Source organism: Melopsittacus undulatus, chromosome 3 (genome assembly GCF_012275295.1).
Source record: "Melopsittacus undulatus isolate bMelUnd1 chromosome 3, bMelUnd1.mat.Z, whole genome shotgun sequence".
In the NCBI taxonomy this organism is placed as follows: domain Eukaryota; kingdom Metazoa; phylum Chordata; class Aves; order Psittaciformes; family Psittaculidae; genus Melopsittacus; species Melopsittacus undulatus.
The window spans coordinates 75,598,500-75,625,982 of record NC_047529.1 but is presented as its reverse complement, the minus strand read 5'-3'; the positions used below and the strand labels follow the sequence as shown (position 1 = coordinate 75,625,982).

The 27,483-nt window shown below is 40.3% G+C and overlaps 1 protein-coding gene across 2 annotated transcripts in view; it reads right to left on the bottom strand.

The window, feature by feature from the left end:
* The window catches only part of PHACTR2 (phosphatase and actin regulator 2), a 78,025-nt gene that overhangs the window by 11,252 nt on the left and 39,290 nt on the right, over nucleotides 1-27,483 (bottom strand). The window contains exons 4-10 of one of the 2 annotated variants that reach the window (XM_031049827.2): nucleotides 26,915-27,073; nucleotides 16,904-17,140; nucleotides 12,693-13,230; nucleotides 11,230-11,423; nucleotides 9,308-9,464; nucleotides 7,194-7,249; nucleotides 920-981 (exon numbers count right to left, since the gene is read on the bottom strand). In XM_031049827.2, coding sequence (XP_030905687.2) covers nucleotides 920-981; nucleotides 7,194-7,249; nucleotides 9,308-9,464; nucleotides 11,230-11,423; nucleotides 12,693-13,230; nucleotides 16,904-17,140; nucleotides 26,915-27,073 — 1,403 coding nt within the window. The remainder of the gene's footprint in view (nucleotides 1-919; nucleotides 982-7,193; nucleotides 7,250-9,307; nucleotides 9,465-11,229; nucleotides 11,424-12,692; nucleotides 13,231-16,903; nucleotides 17,141-26,914; nucleotides 27,074-27,483) is intronic. The other variant, XM_034060942.1, reaches the window with a different exon arrangement.

Here is a 27,483-nt window from a genome sequence, read left to right as displayed (position 1 = left end):
GGGTCACTTTCAGGTAGCTATAAAAAGGCACCACCCTGGGAGTGCTGCACGGGAATGGGGAAGCAGCACAACCTAATTTCTTCCATTATAAAAATAGTCTTTGTTGGGCAGGTCACAAAGAATCATGACAGTTATCCCTGGAATATTAATTGTGACTTTGCAACTGTCACACCATTTACCCCAATAGGCAGTAGTCTGTTTGCATTAATGACTACACAGTCTGCCATGTTCAACTATAATACTGAAAATAAGCAGGATTTGGAGGTGCCTGTCTAACTAAAAAAATTGGATTTGAGTATCTGGGGTCATTTATGATGCCAAATTGTTTCAGTCACCTCAAAACAATATTCACTTTAATTAACTAAGGATGATCGTATTAAAGAAACTGTATTTTTGCAGAGAAGGGCAGACTAGGAATAAGTATGAAAACTCCCCCATCCAGTCCCAGAACAAACTCCTGAAGTCAGGGCAGCAGATCCATCCCTAACTGCTTTATTTCCAGGACAGAGAGTGCAATCCCACCTGCAGTGGCCAAGGTAGTTAGAAAAATGGTGAAGGAATTTCTTGGGGCACACATTGTTTTCCTGCCTTCTCTGCTGCTTGAGGGAAAAGTGGATCTACAGGTACACCTGGCCTCGAACATGACAGCAGTGGTCACGCTCACAGAGCAAATACGTGTAATTTCTCTCCCCTGCTTACACAGACAAACATTAAGCATGGCCAGACTCTATATGCTTTTCCAGCAGTTATGGGAAACTGGCCAGGATGAAGTTCCCCCCAAGGTGGACTGGGCTTGTACTGCTTTTTAAACAGATTTCTAGACTGCAGGCATGAACTGACGGACATTTGCAGTAACGTATATACATCAGTTCTTAAACTAATTGTACACGAATATATAATACAAAAAAGACATCATCACCTTTCTACTGAGTTTACGTTTTATTTCTCTTTTGGCTTCTTGCTCCTCTTCTTCATTTTTCTCTGTTTTCAGAAGAGATAAGAAGGAGTGAATATTTAAGTATTAGAAATGCACATATTGTGTTTTTCTTGGTTGAAAGCTCCATGACTTAAATCCTGGCCCATGTTTCCTCATATTTCTGAGTGATCCTGCCTTCATTGTCTGCTTTTTAGGTTTTGTGTGCTCTCTTTCTTTTCCTTATCCTCATTTCCCCTGATACTTTAGACATCTCCAGTCACCACTGTGGGTCAGGAACACAGCAGAGGAGGCGTCTGTCATTTTCTATGTAACAGCAAAGTAGTACCCTGAAAGAGCTGCCTAATGTTTCAGCTACTTGTCCTAACATTAAAATCACTGCTGCTTTTACTTCTGACATGCCTCCCACTGACTTTAGAGTCTAATTACTCATAAGGCTCAAGAAAAATTTTGTTCTGAGTAGCTGAATCAGCTGAGTGTCCTCTGCTGCTCCAGGATGCAACGCATCAGTGACAATTTGTTTCACCATCATTTGTTAGTGCAAATTGGTTTTGCTACTTTAATGTTTTTCTTCTGGTTTTGTAATGCGGGGATGTGACTCAGCACTCAAGCCCTCTTTGTTAAGTGGTCAACAAGTACAGCAGGAAATGGTATATGCATTTTTTAATGTACTTGGCCATGAGACTGAAATATGCTTTCAACAGATTTCTGTGCTAACCCAGCTTGATGTCTTGAGTGAAAAGCACACTTACAAAGGCATGCTCATATGGACTCAGAATTTTTAATGTACATCTTGAAGACTATTATGTGCCCTTTCAGCCCACCTGTGAGGGTTATATGCAACGTTAACTTTGTTGTGGCTGAAATATCCCATCTAGAGATACCTGTAAAATTCTGATCCTGTTTTATTCATGGCTGGGGGTTATGGATTCCATATTATAGTTCAAGGCTAACTATAAATGTAAAGGAATTAATTTGTCTGTTACATAGACAAAAAAAGTGGTCTTAAATCCTGTAGTCCTATTTGCCCTGTCTGCTGTGGCAAGCCTGCTGTGTTAGTATGGACAACCTGGCCACAGAGGAGTTTCTGTATCATGACTGATACACTGGAAGCAACACTACAACAGGACACCTTGTGGTATTTGAAGATTTCCTTTGCTAACTCAAAGGCTCTCATGCAAGAACAATACAAAGGAAAGGGGAAGAGAAACAAAGGACAAAAAAAGAAAAAGAAGAAAGTTGCAGCAGGAAAAAGGTGATAGCAGCCAAAGACCTGCTCTGTGAGGAGTATCCAACACTATCCCCAGGTTTCCAACAGTAAGATGCAATTGCACAGGCTTGCTGCCAGGACTGGGTTGGATTTCATGTTGATGCTGATTTTACTGAGATACTGAAATGTGGATGTAGTTTATGGTTTGTTAATAGCTTTTCTCATAATGGGTGAAGATAAGGATGGTCTGTTTCCATACAGGAACTGTAAACTGACAGAAAATGAATGGAGAGTTAAAGATTAATCTACATTTTAATATTTTTTAATTAATACATCTATCAATAAAAAAGTTGGGTGTATTTAAGGACTTATAACTTTAAATGTGAACTCTTTTTATAGCAACTTTGCCTAACAAAATCAAAAGCTCTCTAGCTGTTTTAGGTCAGGTAAACCATCTGCAGACTTTTGTTTAAAGCTACTGTGTTTGCAATCAACAGACATAGTAACTGAGGTAATTACATAAAATCTATTAATCTGGGGTCCCATTTACCTAAAAATCATTTGGCATAAAAAGTTTTGTCCCCTTATGAACTGAGTAGCTTAGGTCCTACACCTCAGAAATTCTCCAGCAGCAGACACAGCAGAAAAAAATGCAGCTGGATATACACATCACTGTACTGCCTTTTCTTCATTTAGTTCATATAATACATTCTGCATTATTCACATCTTGACATTTTGTTGCTGTCTAAACCACTGTGCCTCCTAAGGTACAATAATAAGACATTCAGTGTAAGAAATAGTGGCTTGCACTGCTTAATTCATACCTCAAGGGAAAACTACCAACAGCACAGCCACCTGAAATTGTCAGGTGAGGATAAAATAACTCAAAAAAGTTGATGTGGACATTTAGGAAGGTTGAAGGTTAGCTGCCTATCTCAAGCTGTAAAGCTACATCACAGTGGGTAGCAGATGACTGCATGAAAGGATGCTGGACACAAGAAAACACCTAGAAATGGGTGATGACCAAGACCATCATCTTAGCTGCTGGGCAGGGGATCCAGGCAGGTCCTGGAGAAGGCTGTTGAAGAGAGCTGGAAGCCCACCTTTAGGAGGGCAACTCCAACATGAGGCACCAAGAGCTCCCTTCACTCCCAGGTAAAGCAGGAGGCAATCGAACATGTGGGGAACAGTCTTCTGTATGAGAGGTCAGGAAGCAGGAAGGGCACTACACACCCAAGTTGCTTCACTTCTAGGAATAAACTGAAGAGCTAAAGGAAAAAGACTGAAGTCTGGTGGCTGCTGCTAATACAATGAATCTGCTGGTCTGCAAGTGGCCCTCCATCTATGGCACTGGCTCACACTAAAGCACCTCCTTCCCATCTCCAGCCTGCTGGGCAGTGTGGCTGCTTTAAGCTTGCTGCTACAAAAACATTGTTCATAGGATATAAATTCCTATCAACAGTAAAACCTATAGTGTATTTTTCTTCTCTTAAGGTAAAAGTTTTGAAAGTTACCATAGTGAGTTAAGAAGATGTGTGATGCTAAAAAGAATGGGTCTAGTGCTGCTGCTTCCTTCAGGTGTTGTGGAAAATTACAGACAGAGGGCCAAGTTCTGGCTGCAGGTACAAACTGACTCAGTTGCCCAAACAGGAACACATTAATGCATAGGAACACACTCTGGCTGCTTTCCACCTTAAAACCGATCTAATCTGTGCGATACGGGGTAAGAAAATATAAACACAATGTTCCCAGCTGCAAGTCCCCTCCTCAGATGTCCTGCTGCTGCTGTACTGGCAAAAGACCAGCACAGCAAGCACTCTTGCTTGCAGGAGTCCTCAGTTAGATCCCAGCAAAACTATGGTTTTCCTCCTTCCCTGCCTGCAGCTCCTAGCAGGTCAAACTGGGATTGAACTCCTAACTGAAGCAATTCTGTTTAGCATCATTCAGCAAGCGAAACAAGCAGCTTCCCTGACATCCATACATTAGCACTCCTGCAATTTTTGCCGTATTAAATCTGGCCACCACCTGTTCTGTGGGATATTTGTCTTGTAGCAGAAGGGGAAAAGAGAAGAGAGAATTGTTCTGCCTGAGGACTGCTCCATTCTTGACCACAAAGTACTCCCGCAGCGTAAAACCGAACTTTCCACTGTGTTCCTGTGGGATTAGCTATGTTTAGACTTCTCTGTGGGCTTGCAGGGAAAGAGAAAAAGACAAACAAAGTGCTTGCCTCTTGCAGCAGTCTGGAACGCGCAAAGTGGTTTCTCTTTCCTCATTTTACAAGCAATGATAACCATTAATATTCCTTAATGAGCTAACCCCTGTTTTCTACAAAGCCAGTACTGGCAGGCATGCAGGTGCACAGCACAAGAAGCTCACTGTCCCTTACAAATACAGGAAAAAATACAGTTATCTTAATCCAAAATTCCTGGAAGAATGAAAAGGTTCTTTGCCATAATGCAACACTATAAATACTACTGGCTTAAAGCCAGTGCACAAGAAACTTGTCTTTATTTAAAAACACAGGGCTTTATCTATTCCTTCACGTTCACCCCTGAGTTACTGGAACTTTGTTTTAGTGTGGGAAGACTCAGAAATCTGAATAGTTTTATCCAAATTGGTTTTATAGAAATCTGCCTGAATGTCGCATGATCGTACTCAGTCACAGGATTTTCAGTAATGGGTTTATCTGGAAACATTGTCTAAACAAAACTTCTTTCAAGACAGATTTTCTCACTAACTGGAAATACAGAAAAAGAAAAAAATACTGATGTCTGAACTTCTTAAAAGATTTGGGTTGGACTTAATCTTGAAGTAAACCTTTGCACCTTTACCATTCAATGTAATCTTAAAGTTTGGTAAATATTACTCAAAATACTACTTTCAAATATTACTTTTCCTTAGTTGCAGTTTACAAATGCACAACAATATAACCCCTTCTCCCCACCTACTGCTTAAAAATAGGAGGAAGGAAGCTTTACGAAAGACATTCCAACTTGTTCACCAAAGCTGCCTACAAGGAAGACATTTAAGAGATGTAAACATTTTCAAATGATCCACAGGAAGGGAATGTAATAATTTTGATAAATAATATGACTGCCCTGGAGCTGAGAGAGAACTTTCACCCTTAAGGGGCTCTGAGTCAGACTCACCACAAACCCAGGCTTGCTTTAGTTTCCTTTGCTTTTACAGATCACTATCAACTCAGAATATGTTATATCTCGGTGATGAACAAAAGGCAGTTCTGGATTCTCTATGTGCTTGCCAATGACTCTGTGACTGCATGTGATTTATAACCTTTATTTTTTGCTCTCCCTTGCCTCTTTAAGACAGCCCCCTGGCAGCAGCAGGGGAGGACAGAGGGAGGCATTGAGTGCAAAGCCTGGTATGCTGCCAAAAGCTTAAAGTAAACAAGCTGAAACAGGAGAAGAAATCCATTAACTGCTTTCAAGTCTTAAGCTCTTATTGCAAAAGCAATGGATGGAATAAACAGTGGCAAAAGGGACATTAAATACATTGCAGGTTCACTGCTAGATCAGTTATCCTGAGATGAGAGGAACAGGGCAGTAAGGAAGCCCAGCTGGTGCTCCCAGCTCAGTGGCCATATCCTGGCCCACCAAACATGTTTTGGAATTACCTTTCTCACACAATCCAGCACAAGTGGATATAAAAAAGAGGTTTATATTTTATCTTTATTTAACCATACAATCTATAGGTTCAGAAATGATAGTCTTAGAAAGTCTATTCACATTACGTGCTGGACAGGAGTCCCCTGACCCCGCTCCTGTGCACCACAATGCATGAACTGCAGCTTCCCTTTTCAGTAAGATGTGGCACTATTTGGCTTTTGAGAGCTTGGACAACAGCCCTAAGATTCTATTAGCATGGATGGCTGTCCAAAAGCCAATAACTGCTATGGCTCTTTGCTTTGCTGGCCTAAGCAGGTGACAGAGTGCTCAGTCCATGGATTTTGTCAGGTAAACAGCCCATTTTCTTTTCTTCCATTAGCATGTTGTGCACCAGGGTTGCACAGATGAACTCTCAACTTTGCCAAACAATTGTTGGAAATAATGGCATTATACCTGCTTTTTCATCAAGTATGGGAAGTTCTTATACCTTAAGAATAGAAGAGGTTTTTGATTTCTTGCTATGTGTGAAAGACTTGCATGTGCATTTTCTTCATTCATTTCTTCTACTTAGGCACGAAGTGCTAGGCTACCCTTGCAGAATGAACACAAGGCTAGATGGAGCTGGGCATGGCAACTGTTAGAGTATGTGTTTAGGTAACATCCATATTATGGAAAGATTCATCAAGGAGGACAAAAAACTCCTCCTGTTCTGAAATGCCTGACAGCCTAAGAACAAAACCAACATAAGTAAATGGAGAATAAGTATATGGGGTAAACATTCAACACACTTCACTCCTCTACCCCTGACTATCTGAATTATTCAATTCTTCACCAGGGATATTATGGAAGTATTTAATCAACAGAAAGATATTATAGAATCACAGAATCAACCAGGTTGGAAAAGACCTCTAAGATTCAGCGAGAATGTCCCATGCAGGTTTCAGTACAGAAGACATGTCAAAAGTGGATATGAAGGCTAGCATGCTGATGTAGTTGTTATATACCTATTCAGTTTCCCCTGAACACTTCGCCTTTCCCCTTTCTACTCCTTCTTTCAACCTCTGCCCTTATTTCCCACCTCCCACCTCCTACTGATATTCCTACTCCTCCTCATGAAAAGTAGGCAGAAGTTTAACCAGCCTAGAACTACTTCTAAAGGGTATCTAAGTCATTCCTGGTGTTTGGAGCAGCTTCAAGAAGTGGGATTGCGAGAAGCAAAATTTGGCATACTGACTATACATTTTTCACAGCAACCATTTACAGGTTAGTATATAAATCTAGTATTGACACATTATTTTCTAGAACATAATTTCTCTCCAGTTATGGATCTAACACTGGAGCAACAATGACAGGCTTCCAGATGAATCCAACATATGCTCACTTTTTAAGTAAATAGTAGATGAAACCTGAATAAAGTACTTACGCTTCAGGATATTTCTTTGCTCAAGCTCTTCAGTTGTAGGCCTCTGGCTAAGTCTCCTGTGAGAACAAAGTAAGTGACTGATTTAAACCCAGATCCAAACAATACATTATGATTTGTAATACAGCTTAAGAGGTGTTTCTCATATGGCCAGGCTATTCTTTGCCAGCAGAGGTGTTCAACAATTCAGGTAGTTTCTAGACAGTTAAAATAACTGCGCATGTACCTACAGTACGGCATGGCCATTTGGTTTAATGTATGCACTGCTGCCACTCAAACACATAAATAACTGATGCCTGCAATAATATTAAATAAAATTGTATCAGCAGATTTAAATTCTTCATTTACAATAATGATTTTATGAAAGAAATTAATAAACCTTTTTTGTTCCCAGGCACCATCATTACAAGATATACAATAAATTGCAAAGTTATTCTCAAATATTTTGAATTTAAATCTTGTTCATTAGAAAACCCACAAAAGCTGTGCATTATACACTGTTTCCTACGTACAATCAGGAGCTTTAATCAAATCTTTATTTTATTTAGTTACCTACAAATAACTGCCATTAAAAAACCAAACAAACTAATTTTCTGGTTTGCACAGTGGAGAATACGTTTGATGCTGTGCTTATGTTGCCTACTAGACAAGCTCACTTGTTCGCTTTAGAAAAGCGTCAGGAAAATACTCAGCAGTAACATTTATTAAAATCTTACTATGTTAAAGATAGCTGCCTCTCTGTCCAGCAAACCTCACACAGTTCACTGTGGATCATCTTCAGCTTCTGATTCAAACCATGCTTGGACTTTCAGGTTTGGTGAGCAAGACTGGCAGGTTTATCCTGGGTGACCAAGGCAGGACCTGATCTGGCTCTACTCAGCTGTGGGAACAGGTTTCCCATCAGACCTTGATGCTGCCAGGTGCTGACTGCCACAGCAGGAAGGAACTGGCATCAAACTTGGTTGTGATTTCAGGCATGAGCACAGCCCTGGCATGCATCAGCATCATTCTCCTGCCACCCAAGCTTCCTGGCAGAACCACCAGTGTCCCTGCACAAGAAGCTCAGGGCAGGAATCAGAGCAGCTTCTGCAGTTCAAGTCTCTGAGGGACACTGACAAGCAGGATGTGATCATCAGAGCTGGGATTCAGTCAGGAAAGCAGAGATAACAACCACACCACTTTATTAGCAGAAGAAAAATGATCCATGGGCTCTACACAATAGATGTGTCACTGTCATGGTTAAGGGATGAAAAAAATGACACAGCCCATCACCATAGAGCAACTCAGCTCATCTTCTAAGTGCTGATGCAAGGCTGCAGTAGTCTGTACTGGAGCAGTACTGGCTGGACCACCCAGTAACTGGAAATCTCTAGTAAAGACAGGACATCCTCCAAATCTATCTGGACATTTCTGAGTACATGAGAAACAAGGATAGGTCTGGGAAAATCCAGACATTTTGTAGTCTATTCTCAGAGATCATGAAAGCCAAAATTAACATTTATAAGGATTAAAAAAAAAAAGCTTGTAAAAATGCAAGTGAAAATTAATCTTTTCTAATGTAATGTTCTCAAGTCCAGAAAGAGAAAGTTAAACAGCATAAGAAAGACATGCCTCAGAGGTGGGCGCAGTAAACAAAGTCTGCCTCCTTCCATTGCTTTTGCTGGAACCAGCACATGAATAATGAGAGAGTTAGAGAACAGGAGGAGGATGGGGAGGCATGAATGAACATGTACAGGCATGCTCTGTGTGTCAGGAACTACTGCTCTGACTAAGATGGGTATATATAAGTGCAAGTCTTTGCTAACCAATTTGAGAAAAAAGCTGAACCATGGCACTGACTGCTGTGGGGTCACTCTTATTCTCGTCCTCTTTATTCTTTTTATTTTTAAACCAAACAACACAACCCCCCCCGAAGCTTTTAGATTTGTTTCCTGCAGGACGAAAATGCATTACTGACATTTAAAGTTTTGTGAGAAATAAAAATAATGTTTTCCAGACAGTTGCACCACAAAGATCCTGCACTGCATATTGGGCTGCATTTAAACTTGAACCCAGTGTTTTCAACTCTCTTCCTCCATCTCAGCCCAATGAAACCACATTTACCCTGCAACTGATACCTCACTAGCTTCGTTCCAATCTGATGTCTGATTTCCTGCCTCTCCTCTTCAGATGTCCTCTGCAAGATGTTTTTGTCTTCTAATTCTTTCTTAGATGGTCTGTTGCCAAGTTTGATAGCAAGAGTATCCCTTCGACGAATTTTACTTGCCAAAGAGCCTGAGGAAAGGAGGAGAAGGGTAGATTCAGTTCATTCACACTTAGGTTACAGACACAAACTCTGAGTAAGAACTTGAATACCTTCCCAAAGCAGCCATGTTCCCACATGCAGAAGAATTTTAATTAACATCAAAAGGGAAGTAGTTTTAGGTCTGTTCACAACAATAAAAAGCTGAAAGGCTTGGATGAAAGAGCTACCAACCACATTGATAAGGGAGTTTCACAAACATCCCTTGTCATCTGTGAAGTGACAGGATAAAAATGACAAATCTATACTTAAGTGTCTTTGAAATTTGATACATTGCAGGTTGGTTTATTTATCCACTTAATATATTTAGCAAGCTGCTGCTCTTTTTCTTCAGCCTTAAATGGTTTAGTCTCATCTCATTCTGTCTTAATTTCCCTCACTCTCTCAATTTTTTTCAATCTAATACCACTTAGCTCTTGCATAGTGCTTTTAGACTTTAACTGATTTGTAAATTAAAACCAAAATACAGTTTAGAAAAGTGCTCCGAGTGATTGTAAAGTGACCTAGGAAGGAACCCCCAGGCACTGAAACAATCAGTTTGTCCATAAAACAGATGTAGTAGCAACAAGGGCCATGCAATTTTATTAGCCTTAGCCACAGCCAGATGTGGAAAGAAGGGTATTTTTCATGGCCTTTAGTTCTTCCCTTGTATCTTGATATTTTGACTGAGGGGGGTACCTATGTCCTAGGCTGGCAGATTTTCACCACATCATAACACAGTTTGGTAACACCACAAGCTCCCAGCTCACTTCTCGGAAGACACATGCTGCTGTCTGAATACATGATTTTTTGGTCGCTACCACTCTGGATGGTATTCAGACCAAATGCAGAACTGCAGAAACTTCAGCCTCTTGATCTATCTGGCACATCAGCTTCTGCTGCACCAGTGGCCAAGGAAAAAACATAAACGTTCATTTTCCCTCATCCCCCTTTGGTACACAGCACTTTGATTTCAGGCAAAGGTGCAGTCATTGGGTGAGCAGAATCAGGGAACTGCTTCTCTTGCAAATCAGCTCAACAACAGCCACCAGTGCAAAAATAAACATTTTTGCTGGCCTAAGGGAAGAATGAACAGCTGGGAGCAGGGATTAGGCAGAAGGTAGGCAGGACAACCCCCTTCAGCAGCAGCAAGGACATCTGTCAAATTAGGGTGATAATATAGCCATGACTCCAGATGAAATTTCAAAGCTGTAAAATTAGATGTAATCCACTGTGATCTCCTCTGCCTGTTAAGGTGCTCAAATACTTAAAACATCCTGATCAAAGAGGAACAAATTACTTTGAGACAGTGAAGCTGCTGATTGACGGACTTCCTCTACTGTCTACCAAAGACTGTTACTCCCACAAGACACTCTGGGTTATCTAGAGCAGTTCTTGTGTGACTAGCTGAAAGTCACACTACTGTTTTAAGGGAAGAGGTTCATGACATGGGCAAAGACAGATCAATGGCTTTCTGATGTCCTAAAGTGTGGGCCTTTTTCCACCCTCATGTTCTTCTGAGCCTGTTCCTCCTATTTCCAGTCCTGTTCCCACCATTGCATAGATCCCAGAAGGTTTCTGATCACAGCTGTTAGGGAGAAGTGGAACACCCATTTCTCCTTAGTGGCAAAATAGTGAATCATCTAAACCCACCCCATGCAGCCATACCTCTCTTTACATCACACTAGCATGGGTCAGGCATGCTCACGTAATGCAATGTGGAAAAGGCAGCCTGCAACTTCTTGATGGGATTCTTACTTTCAGCACTTGCATTATCATCGTCATCGTCATCATCTGTGTACAGTATTGGCCCATCAGAGTCTGAGTCACTGCTGTGGCTCTCTCTGCTACTTTCACTCTCAGGAGGAGCAGCAGTGTCAGAAGCCTCCTCCACCAGCTCAGTGTGTGCCTGGTCAGGTGCCTCCCCTTCCTGGTCTTCTTTGGTAGCCAAGCTGTTAATTCATAAGCAGACATGGTGTCACATTAACACAAGCAGCACAGAACACAAATGGGAGACAGACTGTATAAGCAAGTATGAAAAGTTCTGTTATTCAAATTAACTTCTCTCTTTCTAAAAAAATTACATATATAAAACATATATAAAACATGCAGATACATACACATATGTGTAGGTAGGTATGTATGTTATGAAAAGAGTTGCAATTGATCTGGAATGAGGTGCTACAAAGCCTGCACAAAATACAATCCTAATTCTATTTTATTGCTTGTGTGATGTGACCAGCAGTGTACAACGGTTACTAAGAAGAGAAAAACAGCTCAAAAAGTTGGGGGTAAGAGAAGCAATTCACAGAGCAAATGGGAATGCAAAGCTTCCTGCTCTGGAAGTGTATCTCTATGTGTTTTAAATACAGTTTTACTGCTGTTGAGTCCAAAATATTCATGCCCATCACTGATGAACATTAAAAACAGCAGCAGAGCACCGTTTGCCTTAGGAAAATCTTTATGGAAAGGAAGAGCAGAGTAAGGGAAGAAGCAGTACAGTATCATAATGCTGACACAGATGTACTAGCAGGAATTTAAAGGAGTCTGTAGGCCACTGACATCTAGACTAAACCCTCTTGGGTTGTTATGAAAGTTCCTGTGGCAGAGAAAAGATAGATTAATAAGCCAGTTTCATTTTCTGTCAACTATTTCTTTTAAAAAATATAATTATGACCTTTCTCTTGAGTAGATTTTATAGTATCTGAGACTTAGACAAGCTACTAGGCAGTGACAGACCAAACACCTACTAAGCAAGGTCTGAAACTGTCATTTTCAAGTGTGCAAGTAAATTCAGCCATTGAATTGAGAGCTTTAGCAGTGAGATACTTAATGATATCTGCAAAAAAACCCCCAAACCAAACAAAAAAAAACCCAACTTGTAACTCAGTAGTATTTCTTGTTTGCCTTTATGAGAGAGAAATGAAAGCGTTATCAGCTACTGGCTGAACTGCTGAACACAGTGGTCTCATTAAGACACACAATGATGTAGGAGGCAGGTTATGAGCAATGATCTTCTTGGGAAAAATGAGGTACAGCAGGTGACTGGCTCAAAGGCACTGGCAAACAACAAAATGTGCTGGAATGCAACACAAACCATTACGAGTCAGCAGAAGAAACAGAAGAGATCCCCATGTGCCTGCAGCATCCCTTACTTGAAGAAATGTGGCTTCCTTGGCTGTGGGTCTTACCATTCACCCGTGACAGCCATACCACCTTACCTCTTTGTGTCTCCTCCACCAGCATCTGGACCGCTGTCTCGGGCATGGCTCTCATCTGTGCCATGCTCAGGCTGGAGAGGAGGCTTAGTATCTGATCCAGGGACAGCTGGCCCTGCCACACAGCCATCTGGCACATCTTGGGCATCTGAAGTGACAGTGGGCTGACCAGATCCAGCAGGAAAAGGAGGTGGAAGTGGAGGTGGAGGAGGGGCAGAGGTGGGAGGAGGGGGAACAACAAGCTTGCTCGCTTGGTTTGCATCCTCCGTTTCCGAAATTAGTATGGAAGGTTGCTCAGGTTCGAGTTTTTTTGACTTTACTTCCAAAGTGTTGGCTGTGGCACCTGAGGGGGAAGAAGCAGCTCCATCTGGTGCTGTTCGTGGGGCTGAATGTTTCCCAGTTTTTTTCTTGCCCCTGGGAGTACCTGATGTGCTCGATTTGCTGGAAGTCTCCTTAGAGGCTTTGGGATGAGATGATGTGGATGGAGATGGTGATGAAGAGGACTTGGAGACTAGCGTTTTTTTCACATGAGAGGAACCAGCTAAAAGAAGAAAAGAAAAAGCCTTTTACAGTCTCTTAACTGCATGAATTTTGCTCCATTCCTTCTGTGTGTATTGACATGCTGGTATTTAAAAAATGAAAAATATTACACTTGATACTTCTACAATCCGTTTATATGCTTGAAACAAGTAAATGTTGCCCTTTAGATTTCACCTTTAAGATGGGAAAAACTGAAACCATGCTAGAATCTAAATTGTGCACAAGAGCAGCGGAGAAGTTCAACCTTACAAATGGGTGATGCTAGCATTCTGCATTGGCCCATTAAAACTTGCCTGTACAAAAAGAATCCACTGTTTATTCCCAATGTGTTTAGTGCCCTATTTAAGAAGAAAAACCCTACTACTAGAGGTTAGATTAAATTGTGTGACCTTTTGTATTACGTGAATCTTCATCTGAGCACTAGGAGAACGGCATGATTTTCCTTATGCTTTTCAGTGAACACTTCAGGACCATTATAGATATCAATTACTTTTCACAATGTTATTGCAAGTGGTGTACTCCTAGTTAATGGCAAGCAGCACAGGGACAGCAAAACAAGATGTACTTTCAAGTCCAGCTGAGCATGTTCATAAAACAGAGGCAGAAACAACTGATCTCACTCAGCAGAAATGCTCTCCAGAAGGGAGGAGGCATTGAAGGCCTCTTGCATATACTGGGAGTTTTAATCTTACCACTGACCAATCCAGGTAGCCTTGAAAATGTAGCGAAACAAGGTTTTGACACTAGCTGTACAAGCTAGTCCTGCGATGCTGCTGTTTAATCCTGCGACACTGCTGTTTAATCCTGCGACACTTACCATATTGAAGCGTTTATGCACAATGCCTAAATTTGAAAGATATTTCATCTAGCCTGCATGCCCATGTGTATTCCAGCCACATTTCTGATTGCTGTGTTGATGCAACCATCGTCTGGACGAGAGCTTCGAACTTCTGACTTTCATTTAAAAAGCAATAAAAATGACAACCATCTTATGATCCAGTCCTTTTCATCAAAATGCATCCAACTCAAACACGTCTGCTGTAGTAAAAATGCATTATACTCCAGAGAACAAATGAAAGCATTATAAAGCTACACAGCAGCCTTGCGGCTAAGCTCATTGAGTCAAACAGGAAGCTGCAACAAAAATCTCCTGAAAGGCCTACTTTACTTACAAGCATTTAAACAAAAACAAACCCCAGCAGATTAGGATAGGCCCAAAATACAGATACTGGCCATAACAAGCTCACGATATAAAAATAGCTTTCACAGTGAGAGTGTTCTCAGTCTCAAAGATGGAAAACAATTCAAAAGACACATTATACTGTCCTCTTCTGTGGCTGAGTGTTATGATTTATAAACAGTGCTGTGAGGCTTTTAGTACATCTGGAAAAATCCACAGAAACTTCAGGCAAATCACTGTCCCTCTTTGTGCTGCAAGGTCATTGTAAAGGGCACTGTACCGAATCTACTGATAACTGCACTAAGCATCCACATCAACTACAAATCACTGACTTAATTTATCAGCAAATCAAAAGGAAGCAAAGAAATGGTATAGGCAGCAGTTCCTAACTGCAGTGGAAATAGATGGTGGCTCCAACCTGCATATTATTTAGCAGAAACCTCACGGAGTAAGTGTATGGTAGTAAGAAAGGGCTCTGGTTCTCATCCAGCAAAGCACTTCAACACAGGCTGGAAGTTCAGCAGAGCCAGTTACATGTTTATACTTAAGAAGTCCAGCATAATACAGATATACAGCCACATTACAATTATTGCTGGGAAAATGTCAAAAGATGGTTCCATTAAAAAAAAAGCCTTAAATTATTCTCAGAACCTTTCTGGACCTGCAATCAGATACAGAAACTGGAATAATTTCTCCCAAGAAAAATCCTCCTGCATTTTTTTGTAGGTCAAAAGTGCTATTGCTAACGTTGCTTTTGACTGGGCTGGCTGACAATTTTCTGTCATGCCTCTTTGTTGGTGGAAGATTTGAATTTTGATTAAATGAAAAATTTCATGGCTGTTATTTGCCTTCTGGCACATGTCCATGCTTGTGTTTAAGTCCCCTTCTCCCAGCTCCACTACTTCAGTTTGAAAACCTGCTTTGGTACCCTCGGAGAGCTATGGCTCAGTTGTTACTCATATTCTTTTTCTCCTTCACAGGATGGATCACTGGCTGCATCATGCATTCACTTTCACAGGAATCCAACAAACCTCTTGTACTAATGGTGCTCCCGGTCAGCTGTACTTACAAAGTACTGCCTCAATTCAAATGATCACAATGTACTTTTAATGTTGGAAGAAATTACCAGAAGAACAGGTACTACTTTATATAAAGGATACATGGACGTATTTTACACCACTGTGGTCTCAAGCACTGCATGATGTTTCACAGGAAGACTACTGGAAGACAAATCTGGAGTATTAATGTATTTGAATTTAAGAACTTGGATACCTGAGTTTGTTACCAGCCAGTGGTCTGAACATTTCTTAATGCAACTAGCTGTTTTATTTCTGCTGTTATAAGGCTCCTTCACCTAAGAACTGAGTTTTCCAGCTGTATGTGAAATACACGCAGCAAATTCTGGCTTTTCAAAATGTTTATGCTTGTGGTCATCTGATGCAGTAGGGACAGTTAATACCAAGTTAATGGACATTTTATGGCAGAGTTATTATTGTGACTCTAGCAGTCTTGCAATGTTTTCAAACAGTCATCTTCTGTATGATTCAAATACAAAATGTGCCAAAATGTACACGCTACAAAGGGGTATACTTGGAAAGAAAACTGGAGGGACTGAAGGGCTTTCAAAGACTTACAGAGGATTGAAAACAAAGGCTCATATAAGTTTATCAGTGCATATATACAGCCCATTCATCACAATGCTGTGTTCAGATTATATTTGGAGGTTTTAATTTTGGTCATTATCTAAATTACAACTATTCAAACTCAAAATCAGTACCTCAAAAACAGCTACCTATAATCTTTAATCTAGTATCACTGCTGAATTTCAGTTTAAAAGTATAGGAATAAACACATCTGCTATGTGTCTGATGATTGACATTTTCCATTTCCAGTGCACATTTAGAATCACAGGAAGGCAGCAACCATCTCAGGGAAGCCTGGCTATTTCTAATGGTTACAATTCTTTTAATTCTTTTGCTTTTGTTTGCTTTTTTTTTCAAGCAAAGCAACTGGTCCTCAACAGTCTTCAAAGATGTCGTTATAGTTCTATCTTTTATCTCTCTGAGATCTTATAATCTTGTCAAATTAACTGTAATAGTAGATATCTCCAGCAGAAAGTTAAAGCAATGCCATAGCAATTTTACTTTGGGACACCTCATGTGTTTCCTTTCAGAAGTCACCTTTTTCCCTGCTGATTCTTCAGCAGTTCTTTGGGTTATTTTGTTGCCAGCATTCACACATGGACTGGGAGTTCAATATTGTCTCTGGTGTGCTTGGTGTTGTGCACATATTCGTTAAACAGCAAAGTGATCTGTCCGGGGTGTTTGCAGACAGCAGAACCAGAGCTCGGTGGGAAGCTGAGCAGGAAAAAACATCCATGGCATGCTCTTTAATAACACTGCTATGTGCAAAGGCAGAAGTTATTGTCAGACCAAGCCAAGCACCCCCATGCACATGCGCCCACCAGAACTGGCACTGCCTGTGCAGTACTCACCAGTGTCTCGATTTGCACTGTGACTTGTTGGCTTGGGTGGTGGGAGAGGAGGCTGCTTAGCAGGAGCCCTTCCCTTTTTTTTAGCATGAGGTGCTTCGTTACTCTTATGGCTGGTGGTGGTGGAAGCAGCAACAGCGTTTTTTGGTGGTAGCAGAGCTTTTTTAGATTTAGGCTTAGGCTTGGGTAGTGGTGGAGCATGGGATGCCGGTATTTCTGGGCAGTGATCAGTAGTGCTCTCTATGGATAAGAAAGTGAACAGAAGCCAACACATATAACGCCACATACATTCAACAACAAGCCCGACAACAACGACTACTTTTTGCTGCTTGAGCTCTTGGGAATCAGGAGAGACTTCATTTTCTGCCTCTTACTGAAGTATTATCCCAGACAAAATTACCATCCATCTCAATTCGAGTCTTCCTCATGGAAGATTTTTGCCTGGCACTTCTTTCAGTCTCGTCTACTCTAGACCTCCAAGGATCATTCCTAATGCTCAGTATGCCCAACTAGACTACTGGCTGAAAACTAAACAAGGGAAATGACATTTCTAACAAATCCCCTCAGCTTCTTTCCAGCCCTCTGAGAACAAAAGGCTAGAAAACTCAAATTCATGTGAACCTGAATGTGAACAGGGCCATTCTCTTAACCATGGATTCAAATATGGCTATGCAGCTGAAACTTTCCTCTGAAGCAACCCACGCTCCTAAGCTGCAAGCTGCTTACTCACAGCAACTTTATTTTGGGTATCTTCCCCAGAGTACTTCTACTCTTCACAAAGAGATGAAGCTAAATCAAATAGCGTATCATTTGCCATGGGAACGCTCTCCTCTCCTGCAAGCTCTTTGGGTACTGTTACAAGACTGCAGTTTCAAGAATCATCCTTTCCTTAGTCAACAGGAATTTGGACTGTATATATAGTGTTATGCAATAGAAACAGCTCTGTAGAGTGAAAGAGGCAGCACTGAGGACCCAATGTCCACAGTGTGCATTTCAGGAGACAGCTTCGGACTACCTTCAGGCTAGTGCTGTAGACTGCATGCCCAGAAATGCTGGGAGCACAAGTTCCTGAATGCATCTTTTGGCTTAGTTTCATCCAAAAGAAACCTGGCTTGTGTGTTCTGCAAACCAAAGAAGGGTAAAAGGGAATGTGTCATGGAAATTAACTTCAAAACTGCATGCCTAATGCCAACTGTACTGTTAATGTAGGTGAGCCATTTACAGTCAACATAAAATTTTGCAACATAATCACTATGGTTGTAAGACTAGCTGTTCCTAGATGGGAATCTTTATCTATTCACCTACACCAACTCTGTTCGTTTGGCCTCCAGATAGCCTTCCCAAACCTTCCAGAAAAAGAGTATCATAAAAGCAAGAGCATACCACCAGAATCATATTTGCTTTATTTTCATTTTACTATAAACTACAGTGGCTGGGGAAGAAAGGAGCCAAGCAAACATTGCAAGGACTCCTATCAGTCTCTTATCACTCAAGAGAAAACCAATTCATCCCTTGCAATATATTCTTACTAGAGCCTCACAGTTACATATATTAAATATCTATTCCTCATGCTCCTCCTTCCCATGTAAAAGATTCCCAAGAGATAAGCAGCACCTTTTCATTCTAAGATTAGTAGATGAAAAACAAGTAACGTGTTTGACAACAGAGACATTCTTCATCTCAGGAACAAAGCCTTTTCAACCTCTGGCTTAAGGCTTTTTAACATGGACCTAATGCATCACCTGCAGTTATTAAAAGCAGCATGCACACATCATATCTCTTAATGAACAGAAGGAATTACACCAGCAGTCCAGTGGCTTCGTCCTTCATTTCCAGCCCATTATAGACCAATATAGTTTTGCTAATATCTTGCAAAAACCATTGCATAGCAACATTTTACAGCTTTCAAACAGATTCTTTTGAGCAGATTCTTGTACTGCCTTATTGTTTTACAGAGAAAGAACTCAGAACCAGACAAAGACTTTGGAAAAGAAAGAAACATACATATTTGTTAGTTTGCTCCCCTTTTTAATAGCAAAATGCATCTCCTTGTGAAATTCTACCTACCTTCATTCAAAGTTGAAAAACTGATTTAATTCTGAAAAAGCAGGACACTTACAAATTTTAACTCCATTTATAACAAACAAGGCAAAAGAAGATTTTATATTTTAAAGATCTTGAAGGCCACAATGATCAGAAAGAATTTCAAGTGTAAAAGATTTTTTATGTACCTTCTACTTACAGGTCCAATAGACTACAATGTTTTCTACTAAAAAGAAAAAAAAATAAAACTTCTGTACTTCAACACCATTACCGTGTTTTGTTTCCAGTCATATTAACAGAGAAAATACTGAAAAGAAAACAATAACCCAGTAAAAAGAACTGCATCAATCACTGTATTCTAAAGTAAAACATGCAATTATTTAGAATCTCAGTCAATGTACATTAAAGTATGTAACTGATTAAACAATGTATATTAGAACTTATCTTCTGATTCAGGAAAAATAGTACAAAATATAGGGCTAAAGCTTTAGTTGGTTGCAAATAAATATATCTTAGTGACAACCAACCAATAGTTTTCACATTTTCTTTAGAGAAATAACAAAAAACTATAAATGAAAACAAAAAATTAAATGGTTCATTCACATCAAAACTCTTGCTTGTAGATTTCAGTTATGATTAAAACTGGCAATTTATGTAACATTGATTTTAAATTAAATATTATGCCATCACTGAGATAATTTTTACCTAGGACCACTCTTTCCAAGCTGTTATGTACATCATACCAAAGACTGGCAGACCTTTTGTGCACAGCAGCATCATATCAGCTCAGACAGTTACAGCACTCGCTGAGTCTTGACTGCCCCTTCATTATGTACATGCCCTTTCCTTGGCCTTGACCAGTGAATCTGCTTTTTGCATGTAGCCATGAGGAAGGCTATAGTGAAGATGATTACCTTTGACCACATCATCCCTCTTGTCATCTTGTTAGCTTTGTTGTTTTTATCTTTGTAAGCTTCCTCTTTTTTATCTCATCAGATATAAACTTGACTGATCCCAGTGTTTGTCTGATCTTGCTCAAACTATTGTTTTTCATTTACTCTTGGGATATGTATTTCCAGTTCCTACCTGAACTTTATACCAAAGAAGCAAGGTTTTGAAGCAGATGCTTTTCATTACTATTCTTCTGCTGCCCATCAGGCTTTGTGAACAGTCACTGTCCTCTCTCAAATTCCCCTTTGCTGTTATGCTAAAGCGGTCCATTCTTAGGCTGCTGGCATTGTGCTTGTTATCCTGGTCTGGTTCCCTCTTCTTTTTCAGTGCCTAGCCCCAGTGTCCTCTCTTTCAGTGCAAGTATGTTGAAGCTTTTTGAGGGTTTTCTGCATTTTTGTAAGACACTACAATAAATTCCTGGTATATACCAAGTACTGTAGCAATACAAATAACTAATAATGGCAACAGTGGTTTGATCTTGAACACGACAGGGACGATCTGATGTCTGTAAATGGCTCCAGATAGAATTATGTTGTAATTGTACTTCCCTACCATGATTCTGCTTGAATATGGACCCTTGGTCTTCATGCCTGCTCTTTCTTTTGCATCTTTTGCCAAAACAAGGAGGCATCTGAGTCAGTTCAGACCCATCTATTTGTTCAAGCCAATCTCCCAGGTACCTCAGCACCAGCTGCAATGTATTCATATTACCGCTGTTTTTCTTAATGTAGACATCTGTTCAGCACAACCTGACCTTCTAACTGAAGGTCTCAAAAGACCATCAGATAGGAATATTTTTTGTTCCCTGCTGCCTTGATCAAGACATCTGCTGTAAAACCAATCTGTCTATAAATTACTCTTTAAATAGAAAAGCAAAGCAAATATTAATATTTCATTAAGCATTTTATTCAATATGTTTATGTTTAGAATATGTTTTCCAAAGGTCAGATTTTCAAGAAAGCTCATTTTGAGATGAGATTTTCTTGTTTCCAGAAACTGGGATTGGGGCCAGACTCTTAAGAAAGCTGTGCTCTCATGTAAACACCTAAATGATGGTCAGGGTTAGAACGTACTCAGTATACAACAGCTCTTGTGGGGATTCATGAAACCTCAAAGACTTTCAGCAAGATGCCAATGTGTCGTATGCACTGGAAAATCAGATTACTTATTTTGGATGCTAAATGTGGGACTTTTTACAAACTCTGGACCAACTGGACCTACGAAAATCCTGCCCATTGTTACAGAAGCCATACATGACTGGTTTGTATAATGCAATTTTTTTTCTTTACCTTTGTAAACGTCTAAGGAACCAAAGACCAAAGCTTTTCTACCCCAGGACTTTATCATACAGTGCTGATATTTTTGTTTCTACAGCTAGAGCAGTGACATGAAGCTAGTTCATGGGAAAACAGTAATGCTGTAGCACAAGCATATAATCTACATCAACTGCAAAGCATCCTTCTCCTGGAAGATGAGCACAACTGAGTGGAGTAACACTGTGTAAAATGGAAGTTACAAATAACGTATGATTTGCTGCTTTTTGCAGGATAACTTCCTGCAAAATGAAACTCACTGAGAGTTTTGAGAACCATGAGTTTCCTTTCCAGCCTGCACAGAGAGCTGTGTTTAGATTAATCAAAACCCAGGAAGCTGCCATTCAGGAATATGGGACACAGGGCAACACAAGGTGTCTTTTGTCTCTTTTTTGGACTCACTGACTGTGCTGATGCAGGTGGTCAACTCATACAAATCCTTTCATAAACTTCAGATTCAGCCAGCTCCATTTTTTGTTCCTGCTATGCTACTAAAATTCTGTTCAAGAAAAGACCCATTCTAATTGTTAGAAAGCTTCCTTTAATTTCCAGTCTAAATGTATTTCAAGGCACTGTTTATTCCTTTCTACTTGTGCCAGCATTGTCCTTTAGCCATGTTCTCTCCTGGCTATATACCAACTGTTACATTCATGAAATACACTCAGGCTCTCTCGGGCTCCGTTTTGCTAGGCTGAACAAGAACAGCTGTCTCATGATGCTTTTTGCAGCTCTTTTCAGTTTTGAATTAATCTTTCTTAGAGATGGATGAGCAGATCTGTATGTCTGTAGACTTCCAGATCTTACTCTGTGATTTCAGCAGCACCATGTCCAAGAGGCTGTGTAACAGAGACGGTGTAGAAAACAGGAGAGAGGAGCAAGGGACAGGTGTGACATCTCACCTAAAGCAACTACGTTCAGATATTTTGCATTGGTTCCAAGATGAAAAAGGAAAAAAAACAACCAACAAACCAAAACATTGACTGTAATTTTACACTGGTAACTGTCCAACTTTTGTGCAAAAAGTAAGCTGTTAAATTAAGAGAGGATACTAAAATATCTTCACTGTCAGCTGCACACCTTCACCATCTTTTGGCCTATGTAAGACTTGGAAAGTCAAAGGCATGTAGGCTTCTACGTTCCCTTACACTTTCTGTGCAGGTATGTTCAAATAATTCAAAGGTTAGTTCATTAAAATCATATCTACCACCTTCTTTTTCGAGCCATATTAAGGATATCTTTCCTATAAAAAAAGAAAGTAGTAGCAGTTTTACAAATCTGGGGCTTTCCTCTGCCACTCAGCTTCTGTGGGTGAAAGCCTGTGCCTCTTGTGTCATCCTACTGGCATGAGCCAGCCTGGCTGACTTCGTGGACAGGCTCTGCCTGACTACATCTTTATCTAGAGTAGCTTTCCTTTTAGGAAGCTTTGGATTCAGCCTCATTTACATAGTTCAGGTGACGAATTGGAGATACACTATTCTTGGAAGAACCGGTTCTAGCCAGCAAATAATTCAGCTGGCGTGAGAGAATCTTCAGGAGTCAGGCAAAAAAAAGAACATAACCAAAAAACCTTTTATGTACAATGCTCGTATCAATAATCTACAGAGATCGGGAGTGTAGGAGGTCAGCTAGGCATGCAAGAGGGAAGAAAGTCTGCCTTGTCTCTCACAGTGAGTGGTCTGCAACTTTAGTTTTCTGAGAGAAAGCAGGCCCTTGGCTGAGATCCTGGAAGATGAGGCTTACTATCTTAAATTCAACAGGTTTTGTTCCACCTTGGGGGAATAAAGCGAAGATTTCTGAGAAAATGAACCTAGAAAAATTGACTTTGAAGAACATTCCTTGGTAGAGAAACTAAAGCACTGGTCAGCAGCAATGCATGCTTGTAAGATCAGAGCTTGTCTTTTTTTGATACCCATGAGAAAAAGATTAAAGTTAACATTAGACTTAAGAGACAGCAAACCAAGAGGAAAGAACCTCTGAACCCAATGTACTAAGATCTAGAACTTTTGCCAGCTCTGATATAAGATTTATCTTGTGGGGAAAAAACACTATGCAGATTTATCCTATGAATTAATTTGTAAACTGGTCTACAAACTGTTTCCTTCACTGAAGGACGAAAGAAAAGCTGAGCAGATCAGTCTGCTATCAGTGCCATAGGAATATTTCAGAAGCTCATGCTCCATATCACCCACAACACTCACAGCATCCACAACAGAGCTCTGGCTTCCTGCAGTGCAACTGTTTATCAACCACACCTGACTGATGGTATGCAAAAAGAAACTTCTTGCTACTTCTTTCCTGGCAGTCTCTTGCTAAGGGTTACTGAGCCTTTCACTTCCTCAAGCACAAGCTAACAATTAAATGTGAAAGTATCTACCAGAATCATGAAAACATTTGCCTTGCTATGATAAAAATGAGCAAGACCTAAGTTTACAAACCGAACTCAGATATAAACTCAGGGTTCTGTGTTACATCTCTGTGCCAGAAACATTCTGGGAGCATGAAAGGAGAAAAGCAGCCCTGACACAGCATTGTGAAGTTTTACAATGTGCAGCATGCATGCTGTATGAGCATGCTCTGTCCCTATACCTAGGAGGCAAACAGTGACAATTTTGACACCTACTCCACTGATGTGGCTTTTAATCTTCTTCAACACTGCTGAAAGGGGCAGAAGGCAGAGATTCCCTGGATCCCCTCTGCAATGCTCATACCACTCCTGGAACCTGAAGCGTTGGGGTCTGCTTGGGCTACTGCAGGCAAGTGCCACAGGTCTGCCCTGCCATGATGGTAAAGTTCAGTCTGCTGCCCAGGTAACCAGGGTGTTCACAGAGAATGGGTACAGATCAGCTGTTTATTTTCTGCAAAAGATGCTAGGGACTTTTCTTAGTCAAAATAAAAGAATTCAGAATTCAACTCAGTACAAGCAATGTGAATAAATGGTGCAGAAAAAGTATTTCTCTGATTCCATATCTGCAAAGTTTTATCCATCGATTACCTGGTTTATGTAAAACGGTCACCAGCTTCTTATTATCCTGCCATAAACGAGAAATTTCTTTTTAAACACCCTGTCTGGATGACTGACATCATTACTACAAACAGTAACAGTTCCACTGTTAAACTGCCAAAGGGAACTTTTTTCACCAAGTACCAAAGGCACCTGTGAACCGACAGGCAGCAGATGGGGGTACACAATTTATGAAGCTGCCTGGCAACACAGGGAACAGATTTCAGGGGTCATCTTCTTTACCCACTTCTGCTTAACTCATTTTTACCTTGTGTTGCTGAGCCCTTTCTTTGCCCTGTTGATACCGTATTTCCATGGCTCATGCTGAAACAACTTTTTTCCTTTAACTTCTTCTAAGTCCCAACATATTACGCATTTTACCACGCATTGCTGCCGTATTGTCACAATCTGCCTGTATCACTTGTTCTTTCTAAGTTTCCAGCTCCAGTGGTCATTATCATATTCATATGAGAAGGCCATTTTCAAGACCCGCTGAACAAGGGAGCAAGTAAAGACCACCACCATTGCATAAAAGCCGTTTAAAATAACCTCAGAACTTTCAGGGGCTGAGATGTATTTTTTAGAACATTTTGATTCAGCCAGAGTTGGAACTATAGCACTCTGTGCTACTGCATAGCAGGAATTAATCCCATGTTACAAACATGGAAAGTGTATATAACTTCCTTTAAGATTTACCTATAAGAATTCATGACTCTAAAATGCCTAACATTAGCCTTCCTGAAGATGAACTCCTTGCATCCATTACTCCTGGGATACTGTCCAGCTAGTATTCACTCCACCTATCTCAGTTCTCACGACAGAGGGCTGTGATCTGAAGCACCAGAACATTTTATCGAGCAGAAGACAGTGTTTTCAGAATAACTTCAGAACAGTTCAGAATAACCGAAGTGTATTCACAATGACTATCCAGTCAATTGTACTGGATTTGCACTCTGTAACACTGCTGCTGATGTGTGGAACTGATCCTTAACACCTTTTTCTGGGCAAATATTCCTCTGCAATAAATCTGTTTTCCTTCTCGGGCAAGTCAAGATGTTTACATGTAGAAGAACTTCATGTTTAGATATAAAAGGAAAGTATACTTATAGTGCTTTGCATCTTCTATATGGTCAGACTGGCATTGTATGAAGCCTAAAACATGAAGTTTACTCTTTTTTGTTCTCCTTCCTCCATATATACTTCATTTTCTGCGATGGACTGGAGTGATAGCTGTACATTCTTCTGTACTGGGTCTACTCCTGAACAGAAATCTTCTCTAATTTCTCCCTGTAAGGGCAACCCAACATATAAGAAGTGCAGGGGGTAATAATGTGTTTGAAATAGATATCGAACCTTTCCTGCTTCAATGGAGTTCTACATTCTGCAAAGTCAGCCAGAGGGGATTTCAGAGTTAGAAATGTGTATTTCTAAAAAAAATCTGTACCTTAGGAAAACTTCCAAGACCTGACAGTTCCAAAGGCTATATTTAGGGATGCATAAAATAATAAGTGGTCTGATCTAACCCCAAAGGTAACCTGAACCATTTTAAAGGTGTTTTCCATGGCTTTTATAATTCTTTCCCCCTCACCCAAGACACATCTGGTTCCAGTTGGCACCAAAAGATAGACATATTTAAATGTCATGAAAAAAGGCTAATCTTGTATTTCTGCTTTGCTGGGAGACAGGAAGTACTAGAAATCTCATCAAAAAGGCTGTTCTCCATGGAAATCCAGGCACTTTCTACATGGTCAAGTGATTTACATAGCTCAGAGAAGAATTCAAATTTTTGTGTTAGCTGAACTGACCCTCTCAACCTCCAGAGGCTCATTCATCACTAGGTAGAGGTTACCAGAAGGCATTGAAAAGGCTGCTCAGTCTTACAGCCAGCCATAGAGTTCTTGATCGCTTGTGTCCTTGCTCTTTTGGAAAATCCGATAAATGGAATAGTATTTAAGAACACTTTTTGGCAGGGAAAAGAAGTGATGCATTATTTAAGATGCTACAGAAAGAAAACTGGTCCAAATCTTGTGATTCCGCATTAATTTTTACTTTTACCTTACTCAGTCAAACTCTTGTTTCCAAGGTAGATTTGAGTAGAGGTAATGACATTAACATGAACTCTGGGGATGCTGAATATTTAACAGTATTACTGCAATTCATCTACAGAAAACCCCACAGTCATAAGGCATATTTTCCATAAACATGGTAGTGATATAGCCCCTTTCATATTTCTACAGTACTGGATAGCAAGTGTTTAAGATCTAATGAAAACCAATAGCAATGAGTTGCTGCAGCTACTTTTAAAATGATACATGGTTTTTAAGTGGCTTTAACACTTTTGAACATTCAACCCATGAGCCATTTCTACAGTGGTACTACATGGTGATGCATATGCGTTTTGTGTCTTCTTTCACAAAAGGAAAACCTGAAACCAAAGCTTGCCAAGGAAAGAAGGCTCACATTGAATTTAGAAATCAAACATCCTTGCACACATTTTCATGCTCAGACCATGCTTCTCTTTATGTCCTTACTACATCCACAGTAAAAGTCATGTCTACCAGTGAAGAAATACTGATGTTTCACAAGTCTTACCTTTTCGGTAGGTTCTGCTGACTTCTTCATGGCAGAACAGAACTCAAAGCATGGAAGACTGTGTTAATATTTTAAGTATGTAAAAAATACTTTGTGAAGAATGTGTTTGCTTACCTTTTTGATCCTCTGTTTTCCCTTCCAGTGTTGATGCTTTCTCTGATGAAATACCATTATCCCCACTGGCTATTAGCACATTTTCTTCCTGTATGGTTTCTTCACCAATGGCTATGGTGTGTCCATTTGAAGTTTCAAAATTTACTGTTACATCACCATCTGAAATGAAGATTAAAAAGCTGTTGCTTAGTTTAACTGCTTCCTTACACCTATTAACAACCCACAGCATCCCTGTGCTTTCAAGTTTCCATGGAAGCAAAGCAGAAAGACTTACTCAGATGTGAAACATCCAGTCTGCAGATCTGCTCTGAAAAGTAACTCTGTAAAGGAACTCTATAGGCTTCCACATCCTCTAGGTGGACACCTCTGCAGCAGTGGGCCTGGAAGTGCATGTAGGTTTTCAGGTCCAGCTTTGCATCTGTACACTTTAGTGTCCTGTTCTCTTCCTCCCTGCACCTTGATTTACACAGCAAAGAAATGCATGCATGGACCACAATGGAGCTGCAGTGTGTTCCAATATGCCCCAAATATAGACAATTAGGAGGCAGAATCGCATGACTACTGTGGTG